Source organism: Fulmarus glacialis, unplaced genomic scaffold (assembly GCF_000690835.1).
Source record: "Fulmarus glacialis isolate BGI_N327 unplaced genomic scaffold, ASM69083v1 scaffold45649, whole genome shotgun sequence".
Taxonomy (NCBI): domain Eukaryota; kingdom Metazoa; phylum Chordata; class Aves; order Procellariiformes; family Procellariidae; genus Fulmarus; species Fulmarus glacialis.
The window spans coordinates 21,281-35,687 of record NW_009234815.1 but is presented as its reverse complement, the minus strand read 5'-3'; the positions used below and the strand labels follow the sequence as shown (position 1 = coordinate 35,687).

Below are 14,407 nucleotides of genomic sequence, written 5' to 3'. Positions count from 1 at the left end.
AACTCTGTCCCAGCTGGAACCAGGACAGAGGTGCAGGAAGGCTGGTATGTGAAACTTCTGGAATTCATATGACTTCCAGATTATGAGGCCTATAGTTTATATATACATATCTGGGAAACTGGCTCAAGGCTTTTTGTAGCCTTTTACTCTAAGATTTGATCTCCTAGGTATATGCATTTTTTTGGTTAAGTTTGAAAATCTGCAGCAGGGGATTCCGTAGTATTGATTTATCTGGCATGGTCTGCAGTTAGGAAGACTTGTGTTGATGGCATGATTAACAGAGTACACTGCTTAACAACATGGTACCTGAGACTCCTCTGTGCCAGGTACATTCTTCAGATTATTTTTGTTGTATAAATTTTAATTCTTTCCAGTAGTCTTGGTGTAGAAGAGCTGTTTGTTGGAATGTAGGACAGCCATATGTTGAAGTGTTAATCCAGCAAGTTCTGAAAGTACAAGAATATATTTGTACATATGTATGATATACAGAAAAGGCAAGTAGAAGTTTTTCTATAGCAGTAATAGCAATCCTCTTTCAACAGCAATTCTTCATAATATGGCATTTAGTATTGAACACAGCATCTAAAGCATATTTCTAAAGATACTGCGTTAACTAAAAGTTTTAAAATAAGTTTTAAACAGACGCATCACTGCCCTTCCCCAGTATCTGTCTCAAAAGAGCGGAGCAATGAGACTGTTGAGACAAAAGACTCAAAATCATTACAAGCTTTGTAACAACTTTTATAATGTCATTTTCTTATTCTTTAGAAAAAGAATAAATTTGTATTTGAGTATAAATCTTCACTTTACTGTGAAAGATACTGGGAGTCATGAGTTCCTCAGCACCAGGCAAGAGCAGGCACCAGTTGACTAATGGGCAGTGAGTGATGCGAACGTCCGTTCAAGACAGCTGAACAAAACTCAGAGGTTTGCCCAAAACGAATTAACAAAACAAAAAAAAAGTGTGCAAAGAAAAAGGATGGAATTTCCAAAGACCTTAGGGTCTGCAAAGATTTGCTCAACTCTCCGTGTCCCTTTCTGTTCCTTCTCTGTTGCTGATATTTATTCCCTTGCCTCTCCTTAAGTCTGCTTGAAACTACCAATTAGCCTCATTAGCATGCCCTCCGGGGATTCTTTCTGCACAGTTGTATTTCCACGTGAGCTGTCAGCTGTGAGAATGTGAGGTTTCTTTAAGCAGGCTTTTTAGCCTCTGGACTGTCAAGTGTCAAGTGAGTTGCATGTCTGACACTGAAACTAATAGGCTGTAGAGTTCAAACATCTGGATTATTGTACTTGTGGGCTAGGTGGCCCACAGCAGTTTATAGATTGTTCTTGCTTTAAATTAGAATCAGGCCTGCAGATGAATTAACTCTTTCTCATCTCCCATTTTTACTTTCGACAAAGCTGGGTATTTCTGTTTGCTCAGCCTTTGCTATGTTTATGGAGCTACTGCCTTCTTCTTACATCTACTATTCACCAAAAATAATTAGGAAACTCTCCGAAAATAAACTAGCAAAAATAAATAGAAGTGGATCATAGAAAATAAGAGAATGGCACAACTTTTTGAACAGAAACTTCTACAAGGACATACAATTTTACCAACAAAAGCAAGACTACAGGAATCTGTCCAACAGCCAGGCTGTTCACCATTCAGAAAAGAAGTTTCACACATACTGATCTCCATGAGGATTCATGCTCAGGAAACCATTGGACAAGTCACCACCTGCAGTCTCTGACTTTATTAACTTTAATAAAGTAATAACATACGCTAGTCAGTTGTGGATCCTGAACTGTAATGAATATTTCTCTCAGAAATGTCTCCTTCAGATTACTCTGATTCAGAAAGTGTACAGCCAGCCTTGGCCTATTTTAAAAAGCATTTTGAACTTTGAACCTGAGAATTTTAGGTGTAACATAGTAGAGGAACTAGTCATAGTTTGGGACATAGCAAAGGAAAAATATTTACATGAACTAATTTGTAAAGCTTTGTTAAAATGCTTTGCATTTTCAGTAGAAATTATTATTTGGCCACTAAAAATGAGAGAGTGGTGGACTACATTGGTCTAAACTTTAGATTTTTTTCCTCCTGTATACTTTTGCATAAGTAGTATTTTCTTCATTCTGGATCCTTAAGGGAAATCAAATCTAGTCAATTACTGTAGTTTTACAAGTTGTTTTACAAGTTGTTTTTCAATTTGTTGCTGTAGTATTACTGAAAAGAGGGGAAATGTGGAAACAAACATACACATCAAATCTTAATGATATGTGTGGAACCAAAGGTTGCATTTGAAGGAACAGATAATTTGAAGCATGGACTAAAAATGTCTCTAAGCCATATCTCTTACTATTGCTGTAGCACTTACGTGCTTCTGAAATGGGAGATACTAGGGAGACAGAGATAAGTAACCCAGCAAATCACATTAATTAGAGCATTTGGTTAATAAGATTGGGTGGGAGGGAAGTCTTGTCTGCTCATGAATATAGGATTATTGCTGAAAATCCATTGAAGTCAGGAAAGTATAGGTTTTCCTAAGTCAGAATTTAGAGGCCATATCCCAACTTGCAGTTTATGAGGCTTTGAGGAACTGCAACTATTAAAGGCAAACCCATTCTCAAAATGAAAAAGCATTCAACAAAATTGCATGTGCATGCTTAATGTTCAAATCAATTTTAAAAGCTTTAAAAGTAGGTGCAGGGTTTGGGTATTGTTTTTTGTTTTGTGTTTTTTTTTTTCCTTAACAGATGTCTAAATGACAGTACAAGTGGTCTTGCTTTGGTATGGGGTCAAGTGAATCCTCCTTACTCCTTTAGTGACGTATGTCAGGGGCTTGCCTTTGGGTAACCGGAAGAGAGGGAAGTGGGAAAGTTGGACGTCTTCACATGGACCTCTTTTTATTTTTAAAATCTGAGAGCACTCTGTTCATTTTGTACTAGTTTTAGCTTTTTACATGTATTAGGATTTACTGTTAGAATGATGTCTACAAAGAAGAATGGGTTTCAATGTTTTACATTTTTTATCAGTAACACTCAGAGGTACTAACTGAAATTGTGCTGCGCATTTCCAAGAGGTTAGTGTAATTTATCATAGTTCATTAGATCATAAATTCTTTGAAGCTAAGGGCTATCTTTTTGATGTTTGTACAGCCTCTATTTGTACAGAATAATGAGATGGAGGCTCTAGATGCTATCCTGATGCAAATAGTCATAGATGAAAGTTCAGAATAAGTATCAGAAGACCTTGGACTTGACTCTCATGAGCTTTCTTCTCAATTGGAATAATTCAATGATAATGCAGACAAGAAATGGGTGAATTATTATCCTCAGTTTAAAGATAGGGAACTGAGGTAATACTGGAGGTTTTCTGCAAATCTGCCCCAAATCTCTGTTCTCTAATCAGATCCCAAATTTTGAATTCTACTTCAGTGCCTTGAGCTCAAGACTAAATGTATTCTCAATACCTGCTCTCTTACTAAAAAGGATTATGTTGCTATTTAGAGAAGACTCTAAATCCTTATATGAAGGATTTTAAAATAGACTGGTTTCTTATTTTGTGGTCACCTAACGATGCAGGTATCGCTATAGTGATCTAGACTAGATTAATTTTACTACTTTAGTACCAGAATATAGGTCTTTTATTGAAAAGCATAATATTTTTTCTGAAGTGAGACAGCCAACGTTAGTGTTGGATTAATTGCCATTGTAAAATAATTTATAAATTACTTTCCAACTCAGTTATGTTCTCTTAGAACAGTTCATCTGAGATGTCCATCTCATCTGCTGATGGATCTGAAGGTCATGATAATAGTGGTTTCATTTCGTATCTGATGTGGTCAGGTTGAAATAGTCACTATTAAATATTTTTGCAGTTTGCTAAAATAATCTTTCTAATAAAAAATCCAATTCCCTAATTTGTATTGTTCAGAGGCAAAAATATTTCCTATGTTTAGGTAGTGCTCTGCAAATTTTTTTTTAAATATCTACAGAATGGTAGCTTAAAGAGGCAGTTTTTTCTGTTCCAAGTATTATTTTAAAATAAATGACTCTCATCCTTGCTAGCTTTTGGAAAAAAATCTTGTTACTGATATTCTTGAAGTGCCTGAAGGCCAAGTGTTGAATTATGATGATCACATATGTTTTATAGCTGGCTTTCATGTGAGATTATGTGAAGAAAAGACAGCTTCTTCTAAAAAACAGATTAACGAGAGAATATAAACAGGTTCATAAAACAATAATCATCACATTCCAGTTACATGTAGGAAAAGTGAAAGATCCAGTACAGCTAAACCAATGTAAGACGTGCTTTTCTTGTGAAGGCTCATTGCCTATGTAGTACTTGCTTCCAGAACCTGTGATGGAATTGAAGGAAAGGGATTCGGAGTAGGATTTGACTTTTATGCAGGCAGGACATTGATGAATAATGAGGCAGAGGTATGTTAAGGGTATGTTCCCAGTCTTCGAAAAAAAGATTTCCAGTATGTTTATGTTATTCCATAGAAATCTTAAATGTGATTCCTGATGATCCTTTAATAGGTTACCTTGTACTGTGGTCATGAACCTGTAGTAGGTGAAAAGGCTATCAAACGGCTGTGTTTAAGTGCCACCCATTTAGTGTTAAGCTTCCATATGTTCCAGTACACTCCAGCCTCTGTTCTTCATTTTCTCTTTCAGCTTGACTCCTAGGTATGCTTTTTTTTATGGTATTATCCCTTTTCAGTTCAAATAATTAAAGCACCCAGAACCGGTGCCAGTTTCCCTATCCTTTTTCTTTTTCCACAAGATACCCACTTTGTTTTAAAGGTATTTTCTCAGAACTTCAAACGTGATGCAATTTTGCGGTCACAGTTACTACTCTGCTTTGTCCCCTGTGTTTTTCTTCTCTGCTGCATCAAGCTTCTCTCTCTTTAACTTCCACAGATAGACAACTAATCTGATTTTCACTTGGCTACCCCAGTCAAATATTCTCTGAAAATTTCTGAGGGTATTTTGTGAATACGGAAATGCAGAAAGATGTCTACAAATGTCATTTGTATAAAATTAACAATACGTTTAAAGTAGTAGATGGAGCTTAGGAAGAAGGTTTTGGGAGCAAAGAAAAAAAAAGACATTTTTAGTTGGAAAACACAGACATTTTCTTAGCCACTTACATCAAATTTATGTGAATATGGTGTTTATTTTAGCACATTTTTGTAGATTATCCATGTGATTATGGATTATGCTTTACATACTTACTCAGCATATTTCCCCACTGAAGTTGCTTTACTAAGAAAATGTTAGGCTCATTCTTTTTTTACAAATGTAGTGGTTCTCAGTATAGGAACTCTACAGTTTAGGAAACAAAAAACAAAACAAAACAACAAAGGTAGTTCACACTTCATGTTTCTGTCCTTTAATACACCTCAGTACATATATCTGTCCTGTGTTGTCTATTATCTCCCCCACATATAAATTATTTGCTACACACTAAACTAGTTATAATACTAGAATTTAAAGAGCAGATGATCTTCTGTGGTAATGCTAATTTTAAAAAAAGTTTGGATTATGTTCAAAATTTGTGTTGCATGAAAAAATTACCAAAAGTGGTATTAAATTTCCAGGCTACTAAACCTAAAGCACTAGCTCCACACATTCATGATTCTTTCTCCAGAATAATTATTTTCTACTGTGCTGCTTGTCCTCTGTTTGACAGCCAAGTGTTTCTATGAATCAAGATTTAAAACAGGAGTTTTTATTCTAATCTATGGTGCAGTAAGGCTCACAGTATTAAAAGTCCTGATTCAGAAGAGAGGCAATGTCCTTAAAATAGGCAGTTTCATATTTCACATTAAACTGGAAGAGGGCTTTAACAAACTGAGAGTAATTGACAGTAGTTATTTGTTCCTATTACTAAGGTTATTTGTGCTTGAATGAGAATTTTGTTCCTAACTGTGACTTCTGTTTTTTGTCCCATAGGGAATTCCTGTTTCTGTGTTTACAATGTCGTTGCATGTTGCCACGGCAAAAGTGTGTGATACTACGAGTTCAGCATTATCATGTTAGTCAAGGACAAAAGAGGTAGAAATTAGTTTAGAGCAAAATAAACTTTATTCACAAAATTGAAAATGTCTGTGGAACTGTATCTTTGTTTTTATAAGATACTGTTAATATTTTCCAGTACAAAAGAGTAACTTCAATACTTTTCCATTTGTCTTTATTAATTTATATACTATATATATAAAAATCCATCACAATTTCTTCCACAACTTGTAGAGTTTATTTACATTGAACAGAGGAAGGCTTTAGTGATTTTTGTGTCCAGCTTCAGTCTGAAGAAGTTATTACAAGCTGAACGCTTAGAATTGCACAATCCCACCTTGAAACGGCACATGGAAACTCCTGGCTGTTCTTGTACATGTTGTTATGAAAGAAAGAATTTGAAGCCTGCACTCAGATTCATGCCTAACAATGAAGTAATCTGCAAAATATCTCTTTGAAGGAACAGCCGCTTTCTGAATGACGTCATGGCCTGTTTACTCATGTGGCTCAGAGGTGCACCCCTAATTCAGCTGCTTCATTCCATTAAAGAAGTTCTGAGTTAATCAAAATGTTCCAAATTTTAGAAAGCTTCATCTTATTGGTAAAGCAGAATGTTTTTGCCAGTTTTATGAACTAAGATTGGTCTTATCAAATACTTAACAATGTAGCTTGTTTCTTCGTAAGAGTTTTTTGTCATCTCGGTTCAGTTTTCATTGTTCTTGGGGAGGTTTTGTTTGATAGGCTGAATATTTGCAACAGGAAAAAAAAATCAACAGGACAGATGGATCTTGAGAACACTGAGTTCAAGCTTTAACTTGCTATATTTTGTGGAAAAAGCTAGATAGCCTGCAGGATGCTAATACAGAGCAGACCAGTACATGTTACCGTTAAAGGAACAGTGGCATTATAAAAAACAGTGGGTTGATACAGCAGGGCAAAACAGCCAAAAACTAGGACAACAGTTTTGCATGTCTTGTGCAGGGTGTTATAGTGGTAACTCTTAAGAAAGTTGTTTTGAGAATACCAGCACTTTGGATCTTGATGTTGCTATTCCTTTAATTGTAGCATTGTACTAGATTGGGTGGGTTGTTTTGGGTTTGGTTTTTTTTTTGGGGGGGGGGGGGTCTGTCCTTTAGCTTTATGGGAATGCTAAAGAAAATGAACTGTACCCTCAGTTTGGGTAGACTAGTGGGTTTATACAAAGTAGTAACAGTGAAAACATTTTCTCACACTGCAGTGCAATGAAGTTCCCTCTAGACTTGCCAGTGTTGCTAGCTAGCATCTGCGGAGATTAAGTGGGAATTAAAGCAAAGGTGGTCTCTGTGTTCTAAAGTTTCTAGCTTTAGTTTTCTAGTTCTAGTACATTTGACTTCTTTGCAAAAGAGTCTGTAGGTGTAGAGCTGTTGGTGCTGCTTCAGTGCATTTGAGTGGAATACAGGAGTTGTTGAAGTTGTGTCTTATGGTTAATGTAAATTAAATCACGGTATTGGCATCTGGTTTATGAAAAAAAAAATGCAAACAAGATGTCAACTTTCTTACATTAAGATATTTGAAAATATCCAGGACTTGGTGAAAAATAGTATTTCAGTAAGTTTGAGGGCTTACTCTGACTACTGTTTCCATAAAGAAATTATACTTGAGTTGAATCCAATTCCTGTCATGCAGAACTAAGTCTACTATCTAATTATGGACTTTTAAAGCTGAAAAATCTGTCTACTCAGTTATTATGCCCTTCTGAAGCTGAAAAGTTGATGTTTAAAATAGCGACTGTGAATTATTTTTAGGTGGACTCTCTTCAGTTAAGTTAGGGTAAATATTTTTTTACTGGGAACAATCCAGTTGGGAATACAAATCTTCTGAATTGAGGCATTCAAGCAGTATGATATGTCTTCAGTGAGTGAGTATCAGAGGCTTCATGTTTGGAATATACCTTTCTAAAGGAAGTTCTGTTTTCCCTGTCTGGATACAGAATCGTTCTTATGAATGTACAGATACCCTTCCCTGTGCACCCACATTATCAGAAGTATAATCTGTTTGAATAAACACCTTCAGTGAATATTGGTTCAATAACGATAACTCTTAGAGAAATAAAGAGATACTGTATTTTAAGTTTCAGCGGTGAATTTAGAGTTGCCAGTTCTTAGTTCTTGGCGGTCAGAGACTAAATAAAATATGAGAGTCACAACAGAGGATTGCAGGAGCTGGCAAGCTGCTACAAGCTGCAGCACCTGTAGCTGGATGGCTCAGTTATTTTCTAGGCAAGTCAGAAGCAACTCAGAAAGACTGTGGGTATGGTCAAGCTAAATCACATTAGTCAACAGTATGCCCATGTGATGAGTTATCTCTTGTTAGTTATCCTAAAACTTCCAAGCAGTAACACTACAGGAGGCTCTGCAGAGTTGATGAATAGCAGTGGAGAAACAGAAGATTGTAATTTGATGCCATTGTTTGATGTTAGATGAATCTCTGTGTTAATAGTTTCTGTATTGAAGCAAAGGAGCTATAATAACCTGATGATGGTGCCTTTGGATTACCCACAGACATCTCCTGTTGCAGTAAAAGGAGCTGACAGATGCTTCTGCCAAAATCAATCAATCAATCAATCAATCTGTTCCCATGTGTAAATGCCAAAACTGGAAACACTGAGTGTGTCCAAATTGAAACCCAGAGGATAAAGTTTGGAAGCATGTTCTTTAATTTACTGCTTCATTTTATCCAGTCTCTGAGCAAAGGATTTTTACATGTGAAGGGTGGTGAACAGTGCAGCACACCTGAAGAAAGAATGCTATCAAAAGAATGTGTGTCCCACTCACAACCAAAGAACATACCATAAGAAAGTATTTTTCTCCTGATAAATTTGTTCTCACTACCATCTTCCCATGCCCTTGTTTCTTTCATGCCAAATATTATCTCTGATTTTTTTGTTTATATATCAGCTATGGGAAATGCACCTGGGCTTAAAAGAAAAACAGGCCTTCAGTATGGTGTATTATTAGCATCACTGTCATTTGTGCGCTGCTAAAATCTTCCTCTTTAAGCTCTTTTCCTATACATCAAAAACTTCTAAAGAATTATCTAAAAATTAATTGAGCTTGCACATTTTTTGCTCCAAGCTGGAGTATCCCTAAAGGATACTGATATTACCCTCCTGCTGCTGCCTCCGAGCCTCCACTGGGTGGGAATGGAGAGCTCACTTAGACCAGCAGTGAACTGTTAGCTCCAGCTAACAAGTCTGCAGAGCAGAGTGAAAGAACTGTTTTTTCCTCATGCAGTTGTTTGAGGTGGAAGTAAGTCTGCATGTAGCTGTGTTTCTTCTCAGCCTGCAGCTAAAATCTGTGCGGCTGTAAGGTGGCTGATAATGGTGTATGCAATGGGAGAGCAGTGTACACCCTCCCTGTCACCCTCCCAGCTCCATTATAATCTTCAGATTCAGCCTGACCACTCTTCAGGGCATGGTACAGGGAAGTTTGAGATGTGCTTCTGAAGTGCTGTGTAGATCGATGGACTGAAGAATAATGTTTTTTCTTGTACAACTGGTATTTTCTATAGTGACAGTCTTGACAAGATAAGCTTTTTACCTTTTCTGCTTTCTTTCTGTATTCCAGCCTGCTCTTATCTTCCTTGTGGAGGTACTAGCTGTATCTCTTAACATTATTTTACCTTTAGGATTAGATGTTTTTATGCAGAGAACGGCTTTGATAGCTGTGTTGCAATCTGATTTAATTTTAAATACATCCTTGTTGATAGCTGTCTTAGTGTATGTCCACACTGATCTCTCTGGAGAAGATCTAAGTTTTGATCATTTACAAAGTGTGTCCTAAATTCTCCTGATGTTCTGCTTACAAACTAAGTGGTTATGTTAATATAAATGTATACTCCTATTGTATTCTCCTTTTTCTGTGCCCTTTAGTTTTTCTCATCTGGCTGTGGATTAAAATGCAGTGGGACTTGAGGAAGAATATGACCTGGTGTAATTATTCTCATTCTTTTGCCTTTAAAATTACACCAAGCTAGATTTAGCTTACTTGGACCACGCTTCTTCAGGTTTCTTCCCAGTGAGCAGCTATATAATTTCTCATCAAATCTAAACATGGGTTAGAAGACAGGTGTAGGCAGGATTAGGACTGCCGTACATCCTCAGTTTCTCAGGCATCTTTACCAGAATGTTTCTAGATGTTTCTGCTTCCAGCCATTCGGGTTCCTGGCAAGAACCGCATCCAGAACGTGGTGAGATGTACTGCTCCAAGGAAATGTCTACATTGTCTATGTCCATCAACTGTTCAAAGACATGATAAGCTTTAGTTATCTGATTAAGTTCTTTATTATTTAGTCATAGCAACAGATTTAAAGACTAAGATGATTGCTTACACATTTGATAGTGAAGAGTTCTTAGTTACTACACTTCTAGAGAATAGAAGAAAGTACAAATTAAACCAGCATGGCTTGTTGAGAGGTTGCTTAAAATTAAGCACAACATGTTTTTTACATCACTGTATCTGGAGGATGCTTTTGTTAATGGTTACCTAATTATTTTATGGTCCTTTCTCTAATGGCTCTGTTTTTTCCCCCAACATTTCAATAGCTTATCAAATAGATTTTTCTTTCTATCTTAATTACTGTAAATATTTTCATCTGTGTTTTCTCACATGCATTTGGCTTAATTCTACTGATGGATGAAATACGTGGTAATATTTTATTTCCTTTAGAAGATTTCCATTAGAAGACCCTTCTTTTTTTCTTTATATTTTTAATCATGCATTCCTTCCTCTTTTGGCAAATAGTACTCCAACACTCCATCAGAAAAATGCATAGGATGTTTTTCCTGTGTCAGAGTCACCGTTTGTGCAGAACATTACATGTCAGGCAAGCAGGGGATATTCAGGGAATGTGCTGATGTCTGTTGCACTTTTCTCTCTCATACCCTCATGTGGTGAGTTTGATTTCCACTCTCATTTGAGCAGCAATAATGCCTGGGAGAGGCAGTTGTTTTTAAGGTGTCACCAGAGGAGTGCTCCCCAAAAGGGAAAAATCCAAACATTTATGTGTTCTGGCAAAAACATGTATTGGTAGAGAACCAAGGAGGCTGTTACAGGTGGGGAACTGGACTGTAGGGTGGGGAAAGAGAAGGAACCCAAAATAGAAAGAGGTGTGTATTTTATAGTCCATATTGTACTTCTGTTTAATTGACGGAGAAGACTCATGTATGCAAGGCTGAACAAAAATTGTTCATGTCTTAGGAAGTGATTAACAGCTTAGACATTTGTTCATCTATTTTCTGCATAGCTTCAAAACTGGTTCCACTTCTCTTTCTTTCTGGTTTTATATTATATACTGTCATTCTGATGTTATCAGAATGTGGATACATTTGTCTTCCTTTCATCAGTAAATCAACATCCCTTCAACTTCTGCTGTAGAAGGAGCTAATTTGTCATATTTTGACAGCAGGTATCCAGTAATTTTGCATTGCTTTTTTCCTTTCTTTATTGTATGAGTTTGGTAAGGTTTTTTTTTTTCATATAATTATGCATTTAAATTTGCATAAAAGAACTTTTAATGTTCAGGGATTTCAGAGTAATAAAGAATTGTGGCACTGTGAAAGACTGGTTTTTTTTAAAGATTGAAATGTGGTGACAAAAGAAAACAGATGTTGTTTTATTCCTAAAATATCCTATACTGCTCTCTACTGGAAGAGTGGAAGTCTATGTTAAATATTCAAAAGTGCACCTAAAACTATTTCTTAGTCAAGTTGTAGGTTTAATAATTTTTTTGACCCCGGTGAAACTAACTTTTCCAAAGGATGGATATGTTTTTTTCTATTCCCCCTAGGTTTTGAAGAAAAGCACTTGGATATACTTTGCATGTAAAAAAAAAGTAGAATTTTGAGGGTCAAAAATGTTAACTGACAGTGGGAAGAATTACTGGAGAGTGTCGTGTTAATGACAAGGAAAAAAAGTGAACTGTTAACCTTAACAATTCACCTGACCTTACTAATAGCTATTGGGTATGTGATAACAGCAATAGACTTATCAGAACTGTAAAGGATTCTGAATGCATGAAGTTGCCCTACGTTTGACTTGACTTTTAATTGAGCCAGCAAAATAAAACTAAAAAAGACTTACCTTTTCTTTTATTTTAGTAGTTTCTCCAGCCAAAGTACAACTATAAAAGCACTTTTAATAATTTCACTAGGGAATTGGACCAAAACATGTCTTGCTCAAGTTAAACGCACAGGAAAATTTTCATTTCAACTACATTCCGAAGGAACGTATATTCCCCACAAAGGATCTGTTTACTAGTTTGTTGTGTAAGACAGCCCTCCTAGCCATTACAGGGCTGAATTATTCTCCCAGTTGCTGTGAACGATAAAACTTATGTTGATTCTAATACGATGAAATAGTGTCTGTTAATTCTCCGCAGCTGTACTATCTTGCAAGTATTTGCATGTGGACCGAGCACATCTTGTTGTCTGCTAATATTAGATTATAAACAGTTTGATCTGAGGTGTTTTTCTTGTATATGGCTGCTCAACAGCTCACTTTCTGAATGACATCAAAAACATCAGTGAGGGAAAAACAAGCCTTAATATACTTTAAAGGAACAGTTAAACTGATTTGACTGATAAGATCTGTTGACCTCATAAAAGCTATTTCTCTGATTATAGACAGCTGCAAGTGAGATCAGAATAAGTAATATATTAGAAAAATAACCTTTCATCAGTTTGTAGGGAATGTGTTGGGAAGAATGGCAGACTGCAATGAAAAATGTGTAGTAATTTATATGGCGAAAAGATTGCCTTAGCTTGCTTTATGTTACACAAAATATTAAATGTCATGCTCATCCTTCTCGTTAGCACTAATCTTAAAAAATATATGTATTGAAAAAGATGAGTCTAGTGGCATGCCTAACTTATTGAGCATTTTTTTTTAATTGGCTTATTATGTATGAAGTACACGAACTTCAAGAATAACCCTTTTACTAGTTGCAAACAGTAAATACATCTAAAAATCATATGTAAACATTTTTAATCTATATTATGTATTTGATGTTAATGAAAACTTAAGAAATTAATGCATTTATTAAATTGCATATAGGATTAATAGTGAATGATCTCAAGGGGAACTGCTACATTATTTTCTGTTTGTCTATTCTGCAATTAAATTAAGCATGGGAGTTGTATTAGCTTGACTCTCTGGAACAATTATATTTCATGTTGTTGTTGTTGTTGTTCCTTGTCAGCTGGGTCTGCAGGAGGGCCATAGCTGCGGGAGGGAACCTGAAGTGACTAAAGCAATCGCTGACTTTTAAAGTTCCCATCTAGAATTCTGCATCAGTATTGCTTTCTAAAGGAGCCTGATCTTGAAAAGGGGAGTTTCATATTTACCAATTTTGCTTTGAAATTTTTGTTGCAGAAACTCTTCCACGGTTAATATTTATACTATTCATGCCATTCAGCTGTTCCGAATCCTGATATAACAAATATTTGTTCTCTGTGTGAGATTTGGTGAGAAAAATCTGCTGAAAAGACCATAATGAAATGGCCGTCTCCCTATTTAATGAGGATGGTGGATTAGTTTTTAGTTATTTACTTTAGAAGTCCCGGAGGTGGCAGCGCATCCATTGTGTTAGGGATTATACAAACACAGAGGCCTTCGTCACATTTTGTCATCTAAAGTCTCAGCTTTGCAAATACATACATGTTTACTTAGCTTAACTATTACGAGTAATGCCATAGGAATTGGTGCCTAATATTAAACAGAATACAGTGATTGGGCAGATCACACAGAAAAGGTACAGAACAGATGAAAAAGCAAGCAATAAAAAGCTTCCAGTTAATACATTAGCTGTACGTTAAACCTATATTGCATAGCCATTCTTTTGTTATAATTAGAAAATAACTTGTCTTGATTTGAAATTCTGTGAATATTTTGTCCCAACATAGATCAGTCTAATTAATACAAATATTCAGAATATTTGTTCTTAATTGCTGTTTTTCTCTTTATTACTCTCTTACCAAAAATAAATAAATAAATCAAATGAGAGTGCTTACGAAGGTCAGGCATGAAATGTGTAAGCAGTTATAACTAAAATTTGAGCTTACCTGAATAAAAAAAAAATAGAACTGCAGTTAACAAAGGTACAAATATATATCAGATACAAACAATGCAACCCATGGCATGGTCTCATCATCTCTGATTGATATTAATACTTAAGCTAGAAATCTTCTGTGTATTTCTGGATTAAATGTATCTCACTATATTTTCCTACGCTGAATAGTTTATTAAGCATAAGCTCTAATTCCACATCCAGCTCAAAACTGCTGAGAGCAATAAAAATTTCAGTAGTGATGCTTAATGTCAAAACCAATACTCATCTGGAAGGCAGCACATTGCGAATG

At 35.9% G+C, this 14,407-nt stretch overlaps 1 protein-coding gene across 1 annotated transcript in view; it reads left to right on the top strand.

Moving 5' to 3' along the window:
• Positions 1–2,742: 2,742 nt before the first annotated feature.
• GULP1 (GULP, engulfment adaptor PTB domain containing 1) overlaps positions 2,743–14,407 on the top strand; it is a gene marked incomplete at both ends in the record, with an annotated part of 31,426 nt that continues 19,761 nt past the window's right edge. Inside the window, 3 exons of the mRNA XM_009585765.1 lie at positions 2,743–2,838; positions 4,314–4,428; positions 5,950–6,031. Of these exons, the coding sequence (XP_009584060.1) occupies positions 2,743–2,838; positions 4,314–4,428; positions 5,950–6,031 (293 nt within the window). The remainder of the gene's footprint in view (positions 2,839–4,313; positions 4,429–5,949; positions 6,032–14,407) is intronic.